This window comes from Humulus lupulus, chromosome 3, assembly GCF_963169125.1.
Source record: "Humulus lupulus chromosome 3, drHumLupu1.1, whole genome shotgun sequence".
Classification (NCBI taxonomy): domain Eukaryota; kingdom Viridiplantae; phylum Streptophyta; class Magnoliopsida; order Rosales; family Cannabaceae; genus Humulus; species Humulus lupulus.
The window spans coordinates 18,702,395-18,725,637 of NC_084795.1; the positions used below are offsets into that span (position 1 = coordinate 18,702,395).

General features: G+C 39.6%; 1 protein-coding gene across 1 annotated transcript; it reads right to left on the reverse strand.

Moving 5' to 3' along the window:
• Nucleotides 1-15,640: 15,640 nt before the first annotated feature.
• Nucleotides 15,641-19,310, reverse strand: LOC133822254 (protein terminal ear1 homolog). The gene is made up of 5 exons (XM_062254526.1): nt 18,203-19,310; nt 17,208-17,940; nt 16,996-17,130; nt 16,730-16,871; nt 15,641-16,591 (listed from the first exon to the last, which is right to left on the reverse strand). Exons 1-5 carry the CDS (start codon nt 19,059-19,061, stop codon nt 16,202-16,204), a joined length of 2,259 nt encoding a protein of 752 aa, XP_062110510.1. The 5' UTR covers nt 19,062-19,310; the 3' UTR covers nt 15,641-16,201.
• Nucleotides 19,311-23,243: the final 3,933 nt, after the last annotated feature.

Sequence of the window (23,243 nt, forward strand, 5' to 3'; positions counted from 1 at the left end):
TGCTTTTAACTTAATGAGAATGCTTGTGATTTGACCAAAAGTTTTAATACCTAAACCTTTAGTGGCTTAATCACACGTTTAGTCCAAATGACTTGTTTAGCGAATCCAGCACTGGTTTTAAACACGCTTGGTAATGGTCCCTAATTAGCAGGGTGTTACAAATGTTGTCCCATAACATTAAGATTGGGACTGGCGCTCTTATCGCCCGACCTCCCTTCGAGGGGGAGAGGAGCTGCGCACCCCTCGAGGAGGACTTTGCAGCCTGGAGTGATGAGCATTTAAGGGACAGTGCCTACCTCCCCCTTGATCAGTACTTTGCTGACTTCCTCAATTACGTGAAGTTGGTACCATTTCAACTTCCTCCGAATTCCTATCGTCTGCTGGTCGGGCTGAGGTATCTTTTCTTGAAGCAGATGTGGGAGGTCCCCACCCCTGTAGATATCCTCTACTTCTTTTGTCTCAAGGCCAGCCCGAATCAATGGGGATGAGGCGATGGTTTCTACTACCTGACCCACTTCCCGAACTCACCTGCAGTCATCGAACTGCCCAGCCATCCCAACGACTTTAAAGATCAGTTCTTTATGTCGAATGGATTCTGCAACTGCGAGCACCATTACTTCAACCGTCCTCGTAAGTTTCCTTTCTATTCTTAACTCGCGAAATCATTATTACTTTTTCTTTTTCTGTATTTTCGCATGTATACTGACTAGAGCATCATCGGGCAGCCATTTTTGCGAGGACGGCCAAATCCGTGACCCTTGGGGGTCAATATGATACTCTGGCGGGGCTTCCGCTCAGTGAGAAGGAATACCGCCAGCTCGTGTCTGATGACACGATGTTGGCGTGTAAGTTAATCTCCGCAGGCCAAACTCTGGCCTTGAGGAGGACGCGGGCTAATTACCCAGTAGCCCGCGAGCTGGCGCCTATTCCCGAGGGAGGCGATGCAGTCGACGATGGCGATGAGCAGGAAGAAAAGATAGAGGTACCGCTCGTGCAAAAGAGGTGAGCTCATGCGGCTACTCGGGACCCTGATTTGGAACGACCTCAATCGGGGGCAGCAGCCAGTCCTTCGGCCAAGGTAACCCATACCCTTTTAAGGACCTAGATAAGGCTACCGCAGACCTTAGGCTATTTAGGTTTAACCCAAACCAGCTCGTATATCGTCACCAAAATGACCCAAAGCGTAACATAACCTTGCTCCAGTGCGTAGATCAATTAGTGCTACGTCATGACATGGGCCGTCCTAGGGGTACCATAGAAGTAGACAACACCTTGTCTTTTAGGTCGGCTTTCTTTGAGGAGTATGGGACCAACCTTAGGTCATGGCCCTCCCTTCTCGAGGTTACAGTTGCTCTAGGACTTAGACAATACGTAGAGGAATCCAGTCCTGAGGCAGATCCTGACCCAGAACCCCCTTTGATTCACGAAGTAGTAGACTTAGACTCCCCCTCCCTTATAGAAGTTTCGAGGCCAGAGGTCTTGGCAATAGACTCATCCTCTAGCTCGGAGGGTAGGATTTTTTCAATACACCTTTAGATTTCCTTTGTAATATAATAACTTTACATGTATAATAATGTCCTTTTCCTCTTGTTTCAGGCGAGGAGATGGCACAGCCTGGGGACAACGACCTGCGCTCCATCTTCCAGGAGGGGAATCCCTCCTCCGGACCATCCAGGCCACTTGTAAAGAGGCCCCAGTTTCTCAAGAAAACTCCTCCTGCCACTGGGACAACCTCAAAGTCCCCTGCCAAGGGGATAGGCCAGACTCCTGCAGCTACGGAGAAGATGCCGCCTCCTTCCCCACGACACCCAGCCCCTGCTTGGGACCAGGTGGCATCAGTCGGAGCTCCGTCGGTCCCCACTCCCACCATGTGTATCCCAGTCAACGCCCAAGATCTAGAGAAAATCCCAGACACCTTCCGGGGAACGGTCTATGAGATCGCGAACTACACGGTGGAACATTTTTACAAAGCCAATCCGAAGGACTTAAGGGAGATCGAGGCGAGGAGTCCCGAGAACGTCATAGAGTCTGCGTTGGGGATGAACCTCACAATAAGCCTACTTAGTTACATTTATTCTTTGGTTTTCTTCCCAACACGTGCCTAACTTTCTTTACTTTTTTGCAGGCGGCTTTGGCCCTACATCGCAGCCTAGCTCGGTCCAGGGCCAGGAATGAAGAGTTCAAGGCCGAGCTCCAGAACGCTCAGGCCGCCCTCACAACCGCTCATCAACAAGAACAAAGTGCCAAGGCTGCCTTGACGACTGCCCAAGAAGGCGAGCAGGCTACGCAGGCCTCCTTGACTGCTGTGAAGGTTGAGCTCGCGGAGGCCAAGGCTAAACAGCTGGAGGCCGAGGCTACCACCAAGGCAGAGAAGGTGTCTTCTAGCTCCTCCATGGAGGCCATGCTCTACCACTGTTGGGCCTTCATTCTAGACGGCAACTTCTCTTTCCTGGCCCCCGAGGTGTGGGAGCCATATCTCGAGAAATTCAAGGCTCGACTTCAACAAGAGCCGCCTTCTGAGACTAGGGAGACCTCTGCTGCTGGCGAGCAAGAAAGCGAGGAGGTGACCTCTTCGGGGCATCCCGGGAAATCTTAGTTTATTTATTATTATTATTATTATTATTATTATTATTTGTCATCTGCCAGTTTTGGCTTGACACGAGGTTATTTTCCTCGAGACAATTCATCAGTAATTTAAGTATCTATTTTTCAATTATTCCTTGATTTTGATTAAAAAAAATTTCTTTATGCCTATAACTCGTTCATCCAAAATTAAGGGAAATGACTCTTAGGTCGAGATAGACACTTTAACTTTGGTCGTGACCAAAATTGATGTCGATTAATATCTTACATGTTAAACATCAGGCCTTGGACCTGGTTGCATCTAGGGTTTTAAATTAAAACTTAGTTCGCGTTAATATTATTGATATTTTCTGTTTTTTAGAAAAAAAACACTAGTTAATCAATTTTTACTAACTTCCAAGTTTCAGAACCTGGTCGTGTCCAGGATATTTAATTTAAAAACTTAGTTCGTGTTAGTTTTATTGTATACTCTGCTTTTTCTTTAGAAAAAACATTGCTAATCAATTTAACCAACTTCTAAGTTTCGGAACCTGATTGTGTCCAGGATATTTAATTTAAAAACTTAGTTCGTGTTAGTTTTATTGAATACTCCGCTTTTTCTTTAGAAAAAACATTGTTAAACAATTTAACCAACTTCTAAGTTTCGGAACCTGGTCCTCGGGTTGTATGCCTCCCAAGTAATAAGGAAGTGGACTTTCTGGGTTACTTTGAACTAACATGCATATGAAACCGTGAAAAGATACAAATATACCATAGATTCTCTTAGAACTAAATTATATATTTCTAAAATTAAATGGCTTTTATATTCAAGCCTTACATAAACAGGTGGTTTGATCATTGATAATACTTTTTCAAATGTATAGTATTCCAGGTCCGTGGTACCATTTCTCCACTAAGTCGAGCCAATTTGAAAGTACCTTCCTGTACAATTTCGATAATCTGATAGGGCCCTTCCCAGCTCGGGCCTAAGGCACCATCTTTGGGGTCCTTGCCTGCTAAAAACACCTTTCAGAGTACCAGGTCTCCTAGTCCAAAGACACGCTTCTTGACCTTTGAATTAAAGTAACGAGTGATTTTTCGTTGATAATGCGCGAGTCGTAGTTGTGAATCTTCTCGCTTTTCATCAATCAGGTTGAGGGATGCGCTGAGCAATTTATCATTCTGCTCCTGGCTGAAGGTTTGGATCATGTGCGTAGCTATCTTTGTTTCGACAGGAAGGACGGCCTCACTTCAAAGGGGTGTGCTCCGTCGAAGTTCAGTGTGAGGTCTGGTACACCCATAGCACCTACGGGAGATGCTCGGGCCAAACTCCCTTGGCCTCGTCTAGCCTCTTCTTAAGGCTTGCCTTGAGCATCTTGTTCACAGCTTCGACCTGCCCATTAGCCTGGGGGTAGGCCACTGAGGAGAAACTCTTAATTATGACATGTCTTCCACAAAATTCGGTGAAGAGGTCGCTATCGAACTGGGTTCCATTGTCTGATACGATCTTCCTTGGCAGTCTGAACCGGCAAACGATATTCTTAACCACAAAATCGAGGACTCTCTTTGACGTTATTGTTGCCAGGGGCTCTGCTTCTTCCCACTTTGTGAAATAGTCAATGGCCACTACTACATAGCGAACTCCTCCTTTTCCCGTGGGCAGGGCTCCAATTAAATCAATTCCCCAGACCAAAAATGGCCATGGGGACGAGATCATCTTCAGCTCGACTGGTGGAGCTCGGGCGATCGTGGCAAACCGTTGGCACTTGTCACACTTTCGGACGTAGGAAATTGAGTCATTTGATAGAGTGGGCCAATAATATCCTTGCCTCAATATATTCAAGGCCAGGTTTTGCCCCCCAGCATGATCTCCACAAAAGCCTTCATGCACCTCCTGCAAAATAGTTTTAGCCTCCTCTGGCAGAACACATCGCAGAAGAGGCAGAGAGAGGCCACGTCGGTACAACGTCCTGTCTATGATTGTATACCTCGGATCTTGATAAAGTATCTTTCTCGCGTCATTTCACTCGTCGGGTAACTTCCCTATTGTAAGGTACTCGACTATGGGAGTCATCTAGGTTGGCCTGGTGTCGATCATCTCGATCTCCCTTGTATTCTCCACCACGCTATAATTCCACTGGTATCAGGCTCAAGGTTTCGGCTTCCTTGGAGGTGGCGAGTTTTGCTAGAGCATCAACATTGGCGTTCTGCTCACGAGGGATCTGCTCGACTAGGCTATATTCAAATTCAGACAGCTCTTTCTTCACCTTGGTCAGGTAGGCTGCCATCTTGGTTCCCCACGCTTGGTATTCCCCTAATACTTGGTTTACCACGAGTTGGGAATCGATGTAGCACTGGACAGCCCGGGCCTTCAACTCCTTTGCCACTCTAAGCCCAGCCAATAGAGCTTCGTACTCGGCCTCGTTGTTGGATGCCTCGAATCCGAACCGTAATACGGAGTGGAAACGATGCCCCTCTGGGGATATCAAAATGATTCCAGCTCCAGACCCATTTTCGTTAGATGAACCATCCACAAAGACTCTCCACAAGGCCTACACCGGTTCTCCCACAGGTTCTTCTTGGAATCCAGTGCATTCAGCCATGAAATCAGCCAGAGCTTGGCTTTTGATTGCAGCCTGTGGTACGTACAATATTTCGAATTGGCTGAGCTCGATAGCCCATTTCAAAAGACGTCCCGATGCCTCAGGTTTCTGTAGTGCCTGCCTTAAAGGTTGATCGATCATGACGTGGATTGAATGGGACTGGAAGTACGGCCTAAGCTTTCTGGAGGTCGTGATAAGGCAGAAATCCATCCTTTCCATTAAAGGATACCGCGATTCAGCTCTGAGAAGTATTTTGCTAATGTAATAGACTGGCTTTTGAACTCGGTCCTCTTCCCGGACCAGCACGGAACTAGCCGCATCTTCCGTAACAACTAAGTAAAGAAAAAAAGGCTCTCCTGCCGTTGGTTTAGACAACACTGGCGGCTCGGCTAAATTTATTTTTAGATCGAGGAAGGCCCGCTCGCATTCTTTGGTCCATTCAAAAAATTTATTCCCCCGGAGCAGGTTATAGAATGGCAAACACTTGTCAGTAGACTTGGAAATAAACTGATTAAGGGCTGCCATTCTTCCTGTCAGACTCTAGACGTCTTTTTGCGACCTGGGCGGTGGCATTTCGAGTAACTATATGATTTTGTCAGGGTTTTCCTCTATCCCTCTAGTGTTGACTATGAACCCCATAAATTTTCTTGATGCCACCCCGAAGGTACATTTTTGGGGATTTAACCTCATACCATACTTCCTCAGGATCTCAAAACACTCCCTCAGATCGGGAACATGGTTATCGGCAGTTTTTTACTTGACCAACATGTCGTCAGCATACACTTCCATGTTTTTCCCGATCTGATTAGCGAACATTATGTTGACTAATCTCTGATATGTAGCTCTTGCGTTCTTCAGCCCGAAGGGCATGACTTTATAACAATAGACGTTGGTTGCATTCATGAAGCTTGTATGCTCCTGGTCCGCGGGATTCATAGCGATCTGGTTATAACCAAAGTACGCATCCATGAAGGACATGAGCTTGTGCCCCGTTGTGGCATCCACCAATTGTTCAATTCTTGGCAAGGGGAAGCAATCCTTGGGACATGTTTTATTCAGGTCAGAGAACTCGATGTAGGTCCGCCACTTTCTGTTAGGTTTTGGGACCAGAACAGGATTGGCGACCTAGATCGAGTATTTTGCTTTGCGAATAAAGCCGCATTTTAAAAGTCGAGCTACTTCCTCTTCCAGGGCCGCAGCTCGGGTCGTGCCCAGACGCCTCTATTTCTGGGACTTCGCAGGCAGGCTTTTGTCCAAGTTAAGGGTATGCATGATGACGGTTGGGCTGATCCCTACCATGTCTTCATGAGACCAGGCAAAAACATCTACATTTCCTTGTAGAAATTTCAGCAGCTCTGCCTTTCTCTCATCGCCAAGGTTTTTCCCGAGCTTAACCACCCTCGAAAGGTCTTTATGATCGATGTTTACCTCTTTGAGCTCTTCGATAGCCTGGAGCTTGGATCTATCTTTGCCTACTCTAGGGTCGATATCATCACTCCGTGTGGTACCTACGCCACCGGCCTGCTGAGGTTCTTTTATCCCAGGGCCAGTCCTCACTTTCGGGGATTCCTCATTCCCGCCCTAAATGGCCATCGTCTGCTGCTCAGGTTGTGACTTTCCCTTCATGGAAATGCTATAGCATTCCCTGGCAGCGAGCTGATCGCCTCAGACCGTACATATCCCCGTAGAGGAGGGGTATTTGACTATGAGGTGGTGGACAGAAGTTATGGCTTCGAATGCCATCAACGTAGGCCGACCCAAAATCGCATTGTACGCGGTGGGACAATCGATGACCACAAACTCGAGGAGCTTGGAAATAGTTCAGGGTCCCTCACCCAAGGTTATTACTAACTCGATTGTTCCTATCGCTGACGATCCTTTGCCAGAAAACCTATACAACATCATGGAGGTGGCCTTCAGCTCGGTTACAGACAACCCCATTTTTTCTAGCGTGGACCGAAACAACAGGTTCACCGAACTCCCATTATCAACTAGTATCCTCCTAACTCTCTGATTGGCGAGCTGGGCGGTTATGACTAGAGGATCGTTATACGGGAACTGGACATGACTAGCATCTTCTTTGGTAAAACTGATTGGTTGTCTCTCCAATCGCTGCTGTTTGGGTAGATGCTGCTCAGGGATAAACTCAACTCCATTATGAGACCTCAGTTCATTGATGTATCTCTTCTGGGCACCTCTGCTCGTGCCTGCCAGATGAAGGCCTTTGAAGATGGTGGTTATCTCTCCCCTTACTATTGGAGGAGGGGTATCCTGATTTACCCGGGCCCCGGGCTGGTTTATAGGAGCCTCCGGAGCTTGTTGAATGCTTTGCCCAGCGAGCTGACTGGGAGGGACTCGATTCCGCCCATACTGAGCCAAGGGTCCGGCCATGATGAGTGTCTCGATCTCATCCTTCAAATGCCTGCAATCATCTGTGTTGTGACCAATGTCGTTGTGGAATCGACAAAATTTGGAAGGGTCTCTTTTTGCCCTTTGATTTTTTAAGGGCTTCAGCTTTTTCCAAGGAAGGCGAGAAAATTTTGCCAGAAAAATACACTCTCTAGTATCCGTGAGGTAGACATAAGTCGAGTAGACCGGTTTGAACTTCTCCACGGGCTTGTTTTTCTTTGGACCATTCTGGTCGCCCTCACCATTTCCCTTTCTCTTGCTTCCTCCCCCTGGTTATTCTGGGCAACGGTTTGAGTCGTAGTTACGACATCTGTTTCCACTCCAGCGGGCTGGTCAGGGACTTGGCCAGTCCCTGCGACCGACGCTCGTGCTTCTTCCAAGTTTATCCATCTCTGGGCCTTGTTCAAGAATTCATCCATGGTGTTGACACCCTTCCTTTGGATTTCTTTCCATAGGTCGCCCCCAACAAGGATTCCAGTTCTCATAGCCATGAGTCTGGAACTTTCGTCCGCGTCTCTAGCTCGGGCCGCGACGTTGGCAAACCTGCTCAGATAAGCTTTTAAGGGTTCTCTGGGCTGCTGCTTCACGTTAGCAAGGGATTCCGCCTTGACACGAACTGTCTGGGAGGCCTGGAATGCCCTCTTGAAATCAGCAGAAAAACTCTTCCACGAGCTGATAGAATGTTTCTTATATTGCTTAAACCATTGCCTAGCTGGCCCAATCAGAGTTGAAGGGAATATCAAGCATCTCAGCTCAGGCCCGATATTATGGGCCATCATCAGGGTGTTGAACATCCCCAAGTGATCTGACGGATCTCCATCCCCATCGAATTTGGATAGATGGGGTATCCTGAAACCCGGCGGGTACGCCGTTGCTGTGATGTTGGGGGCAAAAAGCTCGAGCTCGTCCCCCGAGTCATATTCGTCTTTTCCCTTTTCTGATAGGAGTCTCTTCATTAGCTCCTCCATCTGAGCTAACCTTTCGAGGGTTTGGTCTTTGATCCCTTGGTTGTTCTGGGGCTGTTCAACAACTCCCGTCCCATTGTACGCGTTAGGCAGGTTATTGTCCCTTCAAGCTTGAGCTTGGTTTGGTGGGACATTCCCGTTGTCACGTATTTCGGAAGGACTATCCCCTCGGCGAGTATGACTTTCATTTTTGGTCCGATCCCCCCTCTGCGAGTTGAGACGATCTCGAAGGTCAGTCCGCGGGTCGGCTCGAGGGCTTTGTGCCGAACTTAGATGATTTCTCATATCTCCACCAGATCTGCCACTTCGGCGGCTTTCGGTCCAATAACTCCCATTAGAGAAGCTTAGAGCCTGCTGTCGAGGGTGAGGATCTGGGACATTTCCACGCGCTTGTGAGGGATGAGCAGGAGCAATGGGAGGAAGATTCCTCCTGTTGTTTTCGTATGTAGGAATGTCTCGAGCAGGATGAGGAGGAGATGGATATCTTATCGGAGAAGGAGGATATCTGATCGGTGATGCAATTCTAGTTCCGTCAGGTCGGACCAAACTAGCCCGCGGTCTCTCTGCTCCAGCGCCTCCAGCCCTCTGTGTCTGGCGATCCGATCGCTGCACGGGAGGGCTAGCCGGAGCAGGTTGGCCACGCGAGCTCCCCCCAGACCTTCTTCTTGAATCGCCACGAGCTCTCTTGGGTGCATTCGAAGGTGGAGCCGAACTTGGGGTTGAAGTTCTGACTAACCGGCTGACTCGTTGATGGTCCCTGGGAAAATCATCAAACATAGTTTCCTGGTGATGTTGCAACATGGGCGCAGAATTCGGGGTTGAGGTTCTAACCGATCGACTGGGCCTAGGCCGACTATCCCGACGAGACTTGTGAGTCCTGCTTTGCCTCTTTTCGACGTTAACGTCGGTTGCAAGAGGGGGTAGCCGGGCCAAGACTTCCTCGATTTGGTTATTTGCTTTGGCCAGATGGTTCCTCAACTGCATGTTTTCCATCTCCACCGTCGTCAGGTAACTCGAGTTTGGATTTGGCGGTAGGGGCGCTGAACTTCCGGTGTCATGATGGCCCATCGGCTGTTTTCCCGATCGTTGCTGAATCTCTGGGATTTGTTTGTTGGACACAGCAGTATGGTGAGCCTCCTGCCCACCATGTTGTTCTGCTTCGTTACCATGCCTTGAACGAGTGACCACCATGATAAACTTTTCGTGATAGCACTAATCTAAATCCTCTCAATGAAAGCACCAAACTGTTGGCGCGATTTTTCGCTAACAGTGAATTATATGAATAACTAGGATGGATTAGTGCTTAATGATAAACCGTACTAAGAAAGTGATAATACTCAAGGATGTTGGAAGTCAAATGCAAAGAAAATGATCACTCCTTTTTACGTGTTTCGGAGGTTAAAATCCCCTTAGTCCACGAGTCTGTGTTATTACTGTATCTCGTTCTATAATTTTACAACCCTTGCATTACAAAGAAAATCCAACCCTCAACACTACCCAAGATCTTGGTATTTATAGGAGAATGATCCCTGGGTAGGTACTGGGGTCATCTCGTGATCCCTTGATCCCTCGCATCATCTCTGTCACATCAATGATTAATATTTACATTTTATATTAAAGTGTGGTCTAATCATTAGGTAAAATGGATCATGGGCCGCATGGTCTAATTTAGGCGTGTGATATCTGATCACGCACGTTTATATTGCGTATCCAGGAATTCGGGATAAAACAGACACGTGATGTCTATTCACGCACGTTTACATTGCGTAGTCAACATTATAAAGACCCTGGGGTACGTCAGACCTCTGGCGTATCACGAGCTAGCGTACTGTAAGCTCGTGCCAATGGATGTTGTATTCCACAAGTGATTCCAGACAGTATGTTGCCACAAACTCATCAGCTCGTGCCATTCTGTCTAGTGAATCGTGCTAGACTTCCCCGGACAAAAGGTGGACACGTGGAACATCAATTATATCATTTTGCTTGCTAGCTGTACCCGAGCTGCTTAAAATGGTATGTGCTGATTTTCAGGGCGTACAACTGGTTACAAACCCCAAACATTGGCTACTTATGTCGCAAATATCCCATGATAAAACTTAGTTTTTAAATGAATATTTTAAAAAAAATTCTCAATAGGGGTGTTCAATGGTCGGTTTGGGCGGATTGGTGGATTTTTGACAAAACCAAACTTATAATTGGGTTGGTATTTTTCAACCCGTAACCCACCCAATTAAAAAAAAATTGAAGTTCAACCCGACCATCACTCGCCGAAACTTTTTTTTAATTTTTTTTTCTAAAAAAAATCATTTTTCACTAATTTTTTTTATTATTTTCTCTAATTTTAGTTTATATTTGTAACTAAAATAATTGTTACTTTAAAATATAGGTTCTTTTATAAAATTAAAAAAAAATTAATTTAATTTTATATTTGTAAAATTAATACTTAAATAAATATAAAATTAAAAAAAAAAGTAGGCAAATCATTAATTTGGTGGGTCGGGTTACATTAGGCAAGTTGACAAAAATTTCAACCCGCTCAATATAATAATTTGACGATTTGAAATGAATGTTGGGTTTTTCGGGTTGATTTGGGCGGGTTATTTGAGTTGGGTAGGTTGCAAAATTTTTTGCACAACCCTATTTCTCAATAATATGATGTGTAAAAATATTTGAAGATATTTTATAAAAAATGTCAAAATTAATCGTAAAAATCTTTAAAATTTATTGAAGAAAATTAAACTAAAATAACTTAATTGCTACTGTTTTTAAACTTAACTTGATTGCTACAAATAATTTTTCAGAAACTGAATTGTCAAATAGTGTAAAAGTGTGAAGGAGAATTTTAAAAGGGCTTGAATTATTTTTAATTTTTTTAATTAAAAAAGAATAATTGAAGTGAAAAGGTTATGGGTGCTTTACAATGGAAAGACAAGGTAAGAAAGAAGACAATGAGCCGTAACCATTGGGGTTTCCAAAGTTTTGGGCAATCCAAAGTAGCAATGTAATGTATTGTGGTCTTTGTTTAAAGTATGTGATAGTTTTTATGGGGTTGGTAGCTAAATGTGATTAAATTAGGGGATAATTAGGTCCAAGTGGCCAACCGTGTGGCCTTGATCAGCTCAAAAGGGTTCGCAGTTCCATGGACCATGGTGGGCTCCCCTGCCCTGACTCAATCCCCCACACCCAAATCTTTGACCACCTCACTCCAATGCCACTCCACTCCTAACTCCTTATTTATTTATTAACATCATATTACATTACCAAAGAATAGTACCATCTCTTTTTATTTTTATATCATAAAACACACATACACTTAATATAATGTTAAATTTGTATGGTTATACTATATTTTAGCATAATATTAAAAAAAAATCAATATAATGATAAAGGTTGTTTCAATTTGAAATTTTTGAAATTTTATTCAAGTTTCTCAAAAACAACTTTTAAACTATGGGAGAACTCCCTTCACAAAACAAAGATTAAGAAAAAACACTTAAAACCCATGTTAAACATATCCAGCATATTTATATTTCAGAGGAAGACTGCTGTAAGTTCTCTTAAAAGGACACACGAGTATATTTTTTTTTTAAGCGTATAGAGAAGTTGTAATTAATTTTTTTTTTATAGTGATGTACATTATAATTATAGGTGACTTCACACAAATTTTTATGAAATTATAGATAATTTATGGTACCAAAAATAATATTCAAATAGCATGTTGCACACGTATCTCTTTCGATTTTTATACGTGCATGCAACAAACTTTTGAATCCTGATTTCTACACCATAAATCATCCATAATTTATTACAAACTTATGAAAAATCTCTTATAATTAAAATATACACAATCATATAAAATAATTAGAAATACAACAACTTATCCATTAATGGAAAACTGGAAGAAAAAAAAATAGTTGTAACATATAAAACTTGTGATTTATATAGTACTATACTATATTTAAACCAACAATTAATGCTATAATAAAATTTAATATGCATTTATTGAGCTTTTTCGTAGCATTTATTGAATAGTATTTTTTTTTAAATGAAACAATTCTATAATTAAAAGGCAAATCTTCAATTACTTTGTGGGTCGTACATTATACAATCAATATTCTGAAGCAAGCAAGCCTAAAGTGTTTCGAAGCCTAACTTCATCACAGCCTTGGATCACTAGAAAGGGTAACAATAATCCAAATGATACAAAATAAACTAAACAACATACTATCAAAGATAAACGGTATCCACCACAACCACAAATAGTAATCCATACCAACCGAACTGGGAGACATTAACTGAACTAAAAATAGAGAAAAATAAAAACCACTAAAACAACAGAAAATAAAGCAAAAGTTTGCAATCAAATAAACAGCAAAAGCCCAGAATAAATAATATGATTTAATTTAATAATATTGTACATAAGATTTACACATAAATGTAAAATTAAATAGTGTAAAAAAATATAATATTCAGTCATATATTGTTTGAAATTTATTATTATTGTCAACACTTATATTAGAGATGAGAAGTAGAACAAATTATAGACTATTTTGAGTCTTTGTTAATCTAAATTTTGTTCAGACGTAGGAGTACTTAATACTTATGGGTTCAAAATATATGTATATGGTATCTATGTCGGTCAATTATTGTGATGTGACAAGACACTATGGAAAGTCAAGACTAACAAGAAGGAAAGGCTCTTTTTCATCGACTTCCTTCGATTAAATAAATCCAAATGAGAAACTGTATATACATATATAAGCCTTCGGAGTATATTAGTTGAAATTAGGATCACATATTTCCAGTATTATAAAATAATTAACTATAACAATAACAACAAGAAGAAATTGAGTAAAAAAAAAGAAAACAGGTTTATTTTGTTTTGTCTTTACTTACACTAAAATGGTCAAACAAAGTAGTAAGGGTTGAGAACAACAATACGAGGTTAAGTTTGGGAAAAGAGGTGAGGTGAGGTGAGCTGCGTATCATAGCCAAAGCACAACAAACACACAAATGTGTTGTGAAAAAGACAAAAAAAATTATAATCGTAGCTAGAGAATAGAGATGGTACCACAAAGATCGTGATGATGATGATCATGAGAACAGTAAGTAGTCACGAGGACGTGGGAAAGATCAGGTGGTCCACGTGTCAAAACCCCAGAGCCTCAGATATCAAAAGGAAAAATATATAACCAAATAAGACGAAAACAGTGTCTGACAAAACAGAAAAAAGAGGAGAAAGGAACTACAAGACTTGGCTCCAAAACGGGGGTCCATATGAGTGAGTACTGTTGAACCAGACCACTACTACTCCAATGAACCAGAGAGAGTCTCCATACAAAGTTTTATTCAGTGGTACATAGTCATATAAATAATTCATTATTATTATCAACAGTAGTGGTAGTAGAAAGTAGCTAGTGTTGTTTTATAAACCTTTCTTCTTCGTCTTCTTCTTCTTCTTCTTTTCACTACAGTTTCTTTCACACAGTACTACTAATAAATAACACTTTTTATTACAACATGTATTGTGTTCAATGTACAAAAACACATTCATTCATGCATGCATTGTCTCAATGTCTCGTCACTACAACAATGTACTACAACAACTACTACTACTAAAAATTAATTCAATTCAAAAACAAAAGATGCAATCTTTAGTACAGTCTTCATTTTATTTTTTTTGGGGTTTAAATAGTAATGATATAGTGGGGAGTAGAGACAGTAGTAAATGGTGGTGATAGTGGAGTAGTTCATTAGATTGGTAAGAGTTAGAAAAATAAAGTGTGATTTTATTTCAAAGAAAGAGAAAACCAAAGCAATAGAAGACGCTGCTACTGCTGCTATTACCTGCATACACTGCTCTACTGCTGAACCCTACCCCCCATAGATGTACGGATCAAGGTCAAAATGGCTCCACCGCCACACCCATTGCCACCTCATCACCTTTGTTTATTTCAATTTTCAAGAGATAAACATTCCTTTTAATTTTTTCATATGATATAATTTGGATGACTACAAAATCTACTTCACTTTGATATTTGATAATGAAATAATTAATCTTGTCCTATGCTTATGATGATTCGAGAATTTTGATTTGGTTTGGGTTTGGGTTTTGGGACCCGCCTATACTACTACTACATTCTTCTCCTGAAGGAAAAACCTGAACATTATTGAGGCCACTGTCACAGACTACACTACCCACCAATCCGTAAATGCTGTGGATTTTTGGCTAAAATACTATACGGTTTTTGTACCATATTTATACACAGCCCTATTACAACAGTTTATTCACACAGTAAAGTGACTTTAGTTCAACCAAAAAAGATGTTATATACATGTATAAATATCCTTATTATTGGCCTTGATACATGAGCCTTTCTCCCAAAATAAAAAAACACTTTTTATTACTTCTCTAGTTCTCTACACAAATTTAATTCTTTAGTTCCAAAATCCAAAGGTCACTTCCACACATATTCCTTGGTCAGCCAGCCTTACATGTTGTCTGTCACCTTCAATGCTCAACCATATAAAAATTATATATATATATTATTACATATGACACGTGAAAACATTCCATTTTTATAATGTTACCAACAGTAACACTACTTTATATAATATAAACATTTTCCTAATCAAAAGCCTCATAATTATTACTTACAAACACAAATAAATATTATAAAACAAAGTGATACGGAGAAGGATCTGACTGTAACAGGAAGAGAAGAAAAAGAAGAAAAAAAATGGCTAAAAATGAAGGCAAAGGTTGCAAAAATATTGACCGTAAACAGAGAAGCAAACAGGGTTGTGTGAAAATGACAGCCCTAAGTATAGACAATAGTAGAAACGAGACTAACGTACATTTACTGGGGTTTTTGCAGGCACAGCAAAGAGACCCATCCAGCCAGCTCCATACATAAACGCCGGTATATACACACATATAAATAGAGAAATATCTATATTATATATAGAGACATCAGTTTAACCATTGGGTATTTCACTAGCTCTATATACACCTTTCCACTGTCCTTTTTGAACATTCAAATGTAGTATAGTGAAACTACTACTACTATATAGTACTATTTTTTTTATGATTTTTCTTTTGTCGTTAACGTTAATGTACATTTTACTTTTAAATAAGAAAAAAAACCCAAAAAAGATATTTAAAAACTATTATTAATTAGTACAAAGTTCTCAAAAGGAAAGACAAGAAAAAACTCTTGTAATCGGACTAAGGAAAAGATCATGGCAATTAACAATGAAATATCATAAACCCCATTAGAGAAAGATGGTCATGATCAGATCAGCTAACCCGTGAGAATGACAGAGACACGGATAGAGAGAGATGAGAGAGAGAGAGATTGTGTGTGCCTTGGGCTGGTGATCATAATGATAAATGGGGCTAGATTAGATATAGAGGGATGAAGAGACAAGGCTCGGAGCTCAACGATAACCCCATTGGTTGGGTTTAGGGTTGGCTCTGGCAGCCAGGCAGAGATATATATCCATATAATGAGTGAGATTTGATGGAATAATATAATACTCTTTTCTTTTCTTTTCTTCTTTCTTGTAAAAGGGTTTTTCTTCACACACTTCATTTCAGCATAAATATACTTCACTGCCTGTCTTGATCAACATTGTCGAGAGTCGTAATAATGAAACATATCATTCATCATCACTCGCTACGCCGCCGTTTTGACCGCTACTAAAGCCGGTACTGTTAAGCGACAGTTGGTCGCCAGAAGCGGCAACAAAGTCGTCGTCGTCGTCCTCTTCGTCTTCATTTGAGCCGTCGAACACGTCCTCGTTCATAATGTCGTTCTCAGACACCTCGTGATCGTGACCGTCCAATATCTCATGTTGTTGATGATCATGATCGTCATCGTCACGGCCAATGGGAAAAGGTTGTGATGGCTTAGTTGTTTGGCCAGCGATTGGGAGTGGCTCCGTCAGTAGCTTCCCATCTCGAGGCGGAGAGAACACCACTGGCAAATAGTGGTCCATTTCGCATGGGAACTTCGAGTTCTTGAAGTGCTCTTTCAATGCCTCCAATCCCTTCATTTTTATAATATTTATTTTAAAGAAAGTTGAAAGATAAAGAAATGTTTTGTCTTTTACAACATAAAAAGTATGCAAATTTAACCCAAAAAAAAACCAGACTTTTATAATCATTATGATTATTATGATTAATACCTGTACTCTTGCGTAGGTAACTTCACAGATCTTTCTTGAGTTGAATACTTCCCAATGTTGAAGATGAAAGGCCTTGTATAATCTCCATGTTGCCTCCGGGGAAGTCATGTTCACGAACCCATATCCAACATTGCACTTGTTACTACAAGTTTTTCAAAAAAGAAACAAAAACACAAGAAATAACAATCAGTATCAATATAAATATTTTTTTTCTGGGATTTTTCTTATTTATGCAAAGATAAAAACTTTAAGGCAAAGATCGTAACTTGAAATCAATGGGCAAGTATACGAAATCGTAAGAAGAAAAGGGCTGGTCGTCCATGCCGCCGCGGTCTTCATTGGCAATCTGTTCGTTGCAGTGGATACAGTGGTTATCCAACATGTTCAATAGCAGCTTTTGACTGTAATAATAAAAAAAATTATATTAATATTTATAGATTAAAAAAAATAGAGAGAGAGGATAGAAAGAATGACTAACCTGTACTTGTTCGGTATGTTTTTTATCATTACAGTAGTTCTGGTATCCCTGCAATTCGATTCCGTCATCGCTTCTTCGCTTATTAAGAACCGCGAATCTAACTTCTTTCCCTGTTTCATTCCTTTTCTCGATCGACCCCTCAGCACCGGCGTCGGGGACTGCTGTTGAGACTGCAATACCGGCGGCGGCAACGGCGGGGCAGACGGCGGAAGTAGCTGGTTTGAACTGGACTGCGTATTACTGTGGTGGGTTTTTCTCGAAAGTCTCTTAAGAACAGCCCCGTGAGAGTCCCTATCCCGATCAGTTGCTGCTCCTCCATTAATACATAGCGAATTGTTATAACCCAAATTTACAGAAGCCATTTTACGCTCAACAGACTGAACAGTACTACTACTCGAGCCACCCTTATTAGAGTTTCCCTTGCCGAAACTAGACTTCCTGACTGGGAATTGAGCTTGATGAGTCTGAGCCGCCGCTGCATACGCACGCGGTGGTATGTTGCTAAGTTTTCGAGCCACCGGCGGCGAATACTTGTGATGAGTAGTAGTGGTTACGGCGTTAATAAACTTGCGACTGTGGCCACCGGGACGACTGAATTCGATTACTATTTGTTTGCCGTTTATCTCTCTACCGTTCATCTCCACAAGGGCCTTGGCTGCGTCTCTTACATCAAAAAACTCCACGAACTTTTGGTGCTTCTTCGAAGGAGTTTCTCTCAATTCTTTTATGGGACCTTTATGAAGAAAGAAAAAAATACAATCGAAAGAGACCCATCAAATCATTTATATTATGAGAAAGAAACTATTTTCGTTATATTTTTGTGTAACCCCACAATTGACCCCCCAACCAAATTCAAAGCCTAAACATCCCGACATATAAAAACAAGGCATACATCATGTGCAAGTGTTTAGAGATCTCGTCTGTGTGTGTATAATTAATTGAAACGAGGGATATAATAAAAGCGACCATGTTATTGTTATGTAAAAAGTTCGTACCAAAAGATTGAAAGATGTCTTGGAGTGTAGAGGCGGTGACCTCCGAGTCCAAATTGAAAATCACTATGGTTCCTTGGTTGTAGCCATCGGGGACGGAGTTAGTCGCCGGAATAACGAACTGAGCCCACACAGCCCGGCCGGCTAGAAGTCCACGCGCCGGCGGGGGAATTGGGGGAGGCAGTAGTACTGAGGTTGCCCAATTGTACTCCTCAAGCCCAGAATTTGGCACCACGAGCGAAGCATTAGTAGTGGCAATGGTACTACTAGTAGTACTATTACTGATCATGAAATGGTAATCTCGAAGCCTGGTCTGTTGTTGCATATGCTGGTCCCGAATCTCCCTCAAGGCATTCTCTGCATGCCTGAGGTCATAGAAATGAACGGTCACGATTCCATCATAGAGTCTCTCCATCTGAACCCCTCTAACCTCCCCAAACGCTTCCAATTCCCTCCTCACCATCGACTCGTTCATCTCACTGGGCACAGAGCTCAGCAAAACCGCCCGGGTCGATATAGCCGACGTTGCAGGTGCCGGGACTCGCACCGCCACTGCAGCAGGCCCCACCGCCGACCCTGAGCTTACGTACGTCGCCGGAGCGCAAGACGAGAACTGCGGGTAACCCAAGCTCCCGTCACCGAACGGTAACACTTGTACTTCACTCATGTGTGGATGATGATGATGGTATGGAGAAGTATACGGATAATAAACCTGCGGTAGTGGTGTCGGTACTGGTACTGGTACTGGCGGTGGTGGTGGTCCGAACAAGAGTACCTGGTTTGCTGGGTTGGTGCTAGGGTTTCTGGGTCTGAACTCTTCTGCCTTAGGGTCCAGGTTTCCGGGAAACCGGTGTTCAGCCATAACTAAGTTTTTGTTTCGAGATACCGCCGGAAAACCAGTAGTGAAATAGCTAGGGTACGTAAAAGGGTGGTTTACCGGCGAAAATAAGAGATAATCAAGTGATGGGTATTGAAGTTATAGCGTTATAGATAGTTTTTCTCCGGCGCTAGTCAAGTTCCATAGTAGCAGTAGTACATGCTCTCTCTCTCTCTCTCTCTCTCTCTCTCTCTACTTTAGAAGAGAAGAAAATAAAAGAAAGGCACAACTGGGTTCGGGTGTTTTTCTTTTTCTCAACTTTCATTTCAAGCAAAAGTTGCTAGAAATGTCCTTCGCCATCTACAAACTCGATGGTGCGATGAATTTACGAAAATGCCCTTTTGTCCTTGGACAAAGATAAAAAATGGGAATGGTATATTTTGTAATTGTTGTTTGATAGTAGTGGAGTGGAGTGGTGAGGAGGTGGGATTTGATTGGTGGGGGCCATCTTGTGGTAGTTGAGGACGGTACACGTGGCAGGTCGGATGAATATGGTGCGTCGGATGGAGAATCGGAATAGTTTTTTTTTTGTTTTTGATAAATTTAATAATTAAAATTTGCTAAAAACGGGGGATGGGTAATAATTGCTCTGCGAGTCTGGGTGGGTTTTGGTACTTTTTCATGTGTGTGGTTTTGACTACTCGCCAATGCTTTATTTGTGTTTAGTGTTGTGTGTGTAGTGTCTCTATTAATTCTTTTGTCCCATCGACTCATCTTCTTCCTTTCTCCTCTTATATTTTCGTCTTCAATCAATGTTTCAAAATTAAAACAAAAATTATATAAATATTAAAATATATTATATACATACATGGATCTTTCCTATTGTAAAACAAATCTATTTTCCAATGAATTTATTTCCATTTTTAACATAAATCACTAACATGTCAATTGACTAAAGTTTTGCTTGTTATACAAACATATATATATTTATTTAGAGAAATTCTATAATAAGAGTGGTAGTTTAGCCTCTATTGGTAGATGTTTCTTTGTATTTGTCACCACGTAGAAAAATTATAAATTAATTTTTTTTATATGACACTAATTATTTTCCTCGTGTCTTTTTTTATATGAGTACAACTAATTATTTTGAACTCTTATTTTCATTATTATAAAGTATTCATAATTTTATTTAAACTGGTGGGATGCCTACTATAATTATAAAATACACTGTCATATAAAAAAAATTATGTTATAATTTATTTACATGCCGAAAATAGAGACGTCCTTGTCCGAAGGGGCTAAATTGACACTCCTATTATAGAATTTCCCTATATATTTATGCCTATAGTTCTTTTGAATTTCTATTTTAGATTAAATCTAAGTAGGCTGACAATTATTTGTTAATTTTTTTTGCAAAATTCAATATAATGTATAAAAAAATTAGAGGTGTATAATATTATTAAAAAAAAATCAAAATTATTCATATTAAAAAAAAAACTTAGAATTTTGTTATAGAAAAGTTAACTAAAATAACTTAATCGCTATTGTTTTTTAAAATGTAAAGACTTAAACTACGAAAAAATGAGGGACATCAATGCTAAAAAACCCTTTTTGACTTAATATTATGATAACAAACTATATACTAGGCTAGCAATTTGGATTGGGCTCTTTTAAATATTTAAATATGGAGAAAATTATATTGCATATTTGTCATTTATAAAGTAAAATTTCATATTGAATGGTTCTTCAGATCTTTACGTTTTAAGAAGACAATCAAATTTTAATAAATAACAATGATTATTTCTTCACTGATATTAGTGTCGATGATTACTATTAGTTCGTAATATTTTATTTATTAGAAATATTGTCTTTTAAAACTAACATATACACAACACAAGCACACCTTGTCATATCAACCAAATTGTGATAAGTTTTATTTTAGATTTGGACTGCGAACACTAAAAAAAGTAATGATGACTCAAAAATAAATATGCAAAGACTCAAATCACAAAGATTTATAATAATTCCTCTATGAGAGTAATTTGCTATTAACTTTTATTAAGATTTAGGTTCACCGATTTATATGTCGATAATTGTTACAAATAGTTAGTCATTAAAGTGGAGGTTACATGATATAATTAACTAATAAATGAACAGTTATAATATTAATGATAATGCTCGAATTAAGTATAATTAATATCTTAAGCATTTTGGACGGTTGGCCATTGCCGTACTTGAAGAAATATTGACCATAAGAGTACTTCCGCCAGAAATTCTATTTTATTTTTTAAAATACAACACAAAAATACTATTTTTTATTTTATTTTATCTCAAACATTTATATTTATCACACAACAATTTCTCTATTTGTTTCTTTACATCATTTAGATATTATATTTTTTATTCATACAAACAAACAAAAAAAATAAAAACATATAATATAAGAAATAGATGAGAGAGGAGTGAAAAATTAATAAAAAATACATATGTAGCTAAGGAATAGTGCATGTGTAAAATATATATGCATTTTACCTCATCTTTTGGAGTTGAATTTTAGCATTTTTTAGTTATATTTTAGCTAAATATGTATTATTAGGGTTGAGCATTAAATCTGAAAAATCGAAACAACCGAGTACACTGACATTTCGAACACCGAAAAAACCAAAACCAATTAAACCGAACACTGAAAAAATTGTTAACGCCGTAAACCGCCACTGTTCGGTCGGTTTGAAAAATCCGTGTGGACCGACCGATTTAAACCGAAACCAACCGAAATTATAAATATATGTAGGTTAAGTTATGCTTATGGATTTTTAATTATGTTTTCAAACTTTTTAAATTTGTGAAATGTAACTATGTTCAATGAATTTATGTTTTAAAAAGCACAAAAATTGATTCCAACAAAACTTTATCAAAATTATGGGAAAAAAAATTAAAAATGAACTTCGGTTTGGTCGGTTTAACCGACCAAACCGCAGTCCAAATCAGTCGGTTTTTTTTCTTTAATTGGTTTAGTCGGTCAGTTTTTGGATCGCACCAATTCGGACCGAAATCCGAATTCTAGAATATGAAAAAACCGCTCAAACCGACTAATATTCAGCCCTATGTATTATAGTTATTCTGCTGGAGTGCTCTAAGATTATCATCTCCAATCACACTAGCTAAAACCTCTTTTTTTTAGCTAAAATAGCTAAAAAAATAATTTATGTTATATTTTTGAGAGTAAATAACCATTTGGTACTGTATGTTTGATCAAAATACAGATTTGGTATCATGTATTTTCAATAATACTCATTTGGTACCCTGTAATTTGAAATTGTACGTATTTAGTACCCTGTACTCAAATTTGATCAATAAAATTTTATCAATATGACAAAACTGCCCTAAGTTATATGTAATTAAGTAATAAAATTTAATTTTGAAACTCATATAATTGGAGGTAATTTAGTCATATTGATAAAATATTATTTATCACATTCGAGTCTAGAGTACCAAATATGTACAATTTCAAATTACATAGTACAAAATGAGCATTATTGAAAACATAGGGTACCAAATTTGTATTTTGATAAAACAAACGTTACAAAATAAGTGTTTACCCTATTTTTTATCACTCTACTACACTAGCTATATTTTAGCTATTTTAACTTGGGTTTATATTGTTTTGGACCTTATGTTTTGTTTCATTACCTGTTTGGATCATATATTTTGACAAATTATTTTTTAGACCCTATGTTTTGTAAAATGGTTCAGATAAACCCCTAAACCTGAGTTTGATAAAAAAAATTAACTAAAATCACAAATAAATCACCAAACTAACAACTCATAACAAAAGCACAATCATTCTGTCTAATATATGTGTTGTTATATTCAATTTTGTTGTTCATCAAAATGGGATTTAGAAGTCTATTTGAACATTTTATAAATTATAAGGTCCAAAAATTAATTTGTTAAAATACAGAATTAAAAAATGTAATAGGACAAAACACAAGTTCCAAAAAAATATAATTATTTTAATTTTTCCCTTATTGATTCTCTAAATATAGAGAGCCACTATCCAAACTATATTTTATCATTATTATTACTATTTTATTATTATTTTAATAAAGGGTATATTTATGAACCAAATTGTATTCCATAAAAAATATTAAATTATTCAATAACTAGCTATGATATAAAGTGTGATTGAATGTGTTAAGTTAAAAATAGCTTCTAAAATAGCGTATT

Coding starts and splice junctions, on each gene's coding strand:
- LOC133822254 (XM_062254526.1), bottom strand. CDS start 19,061: ATGGCTGAACACCGGTTTCCCGGAAACCTGGACCCTAAGGCAGAAGAG. Junction 17,941..18,202: donor AGACATCTTTCAATCTTTTG/GTACGAACTTTT, acceptor TTCTTCATAAAG/GTCCCATAAAAGAATTGAGA. Junction 17,131..17,207: donor AACATACCGAACAAGTACAG/GTTAGTCATTCT, acceptor TTATTATTACAG/TCAAAAGCTGCTATTGAACA.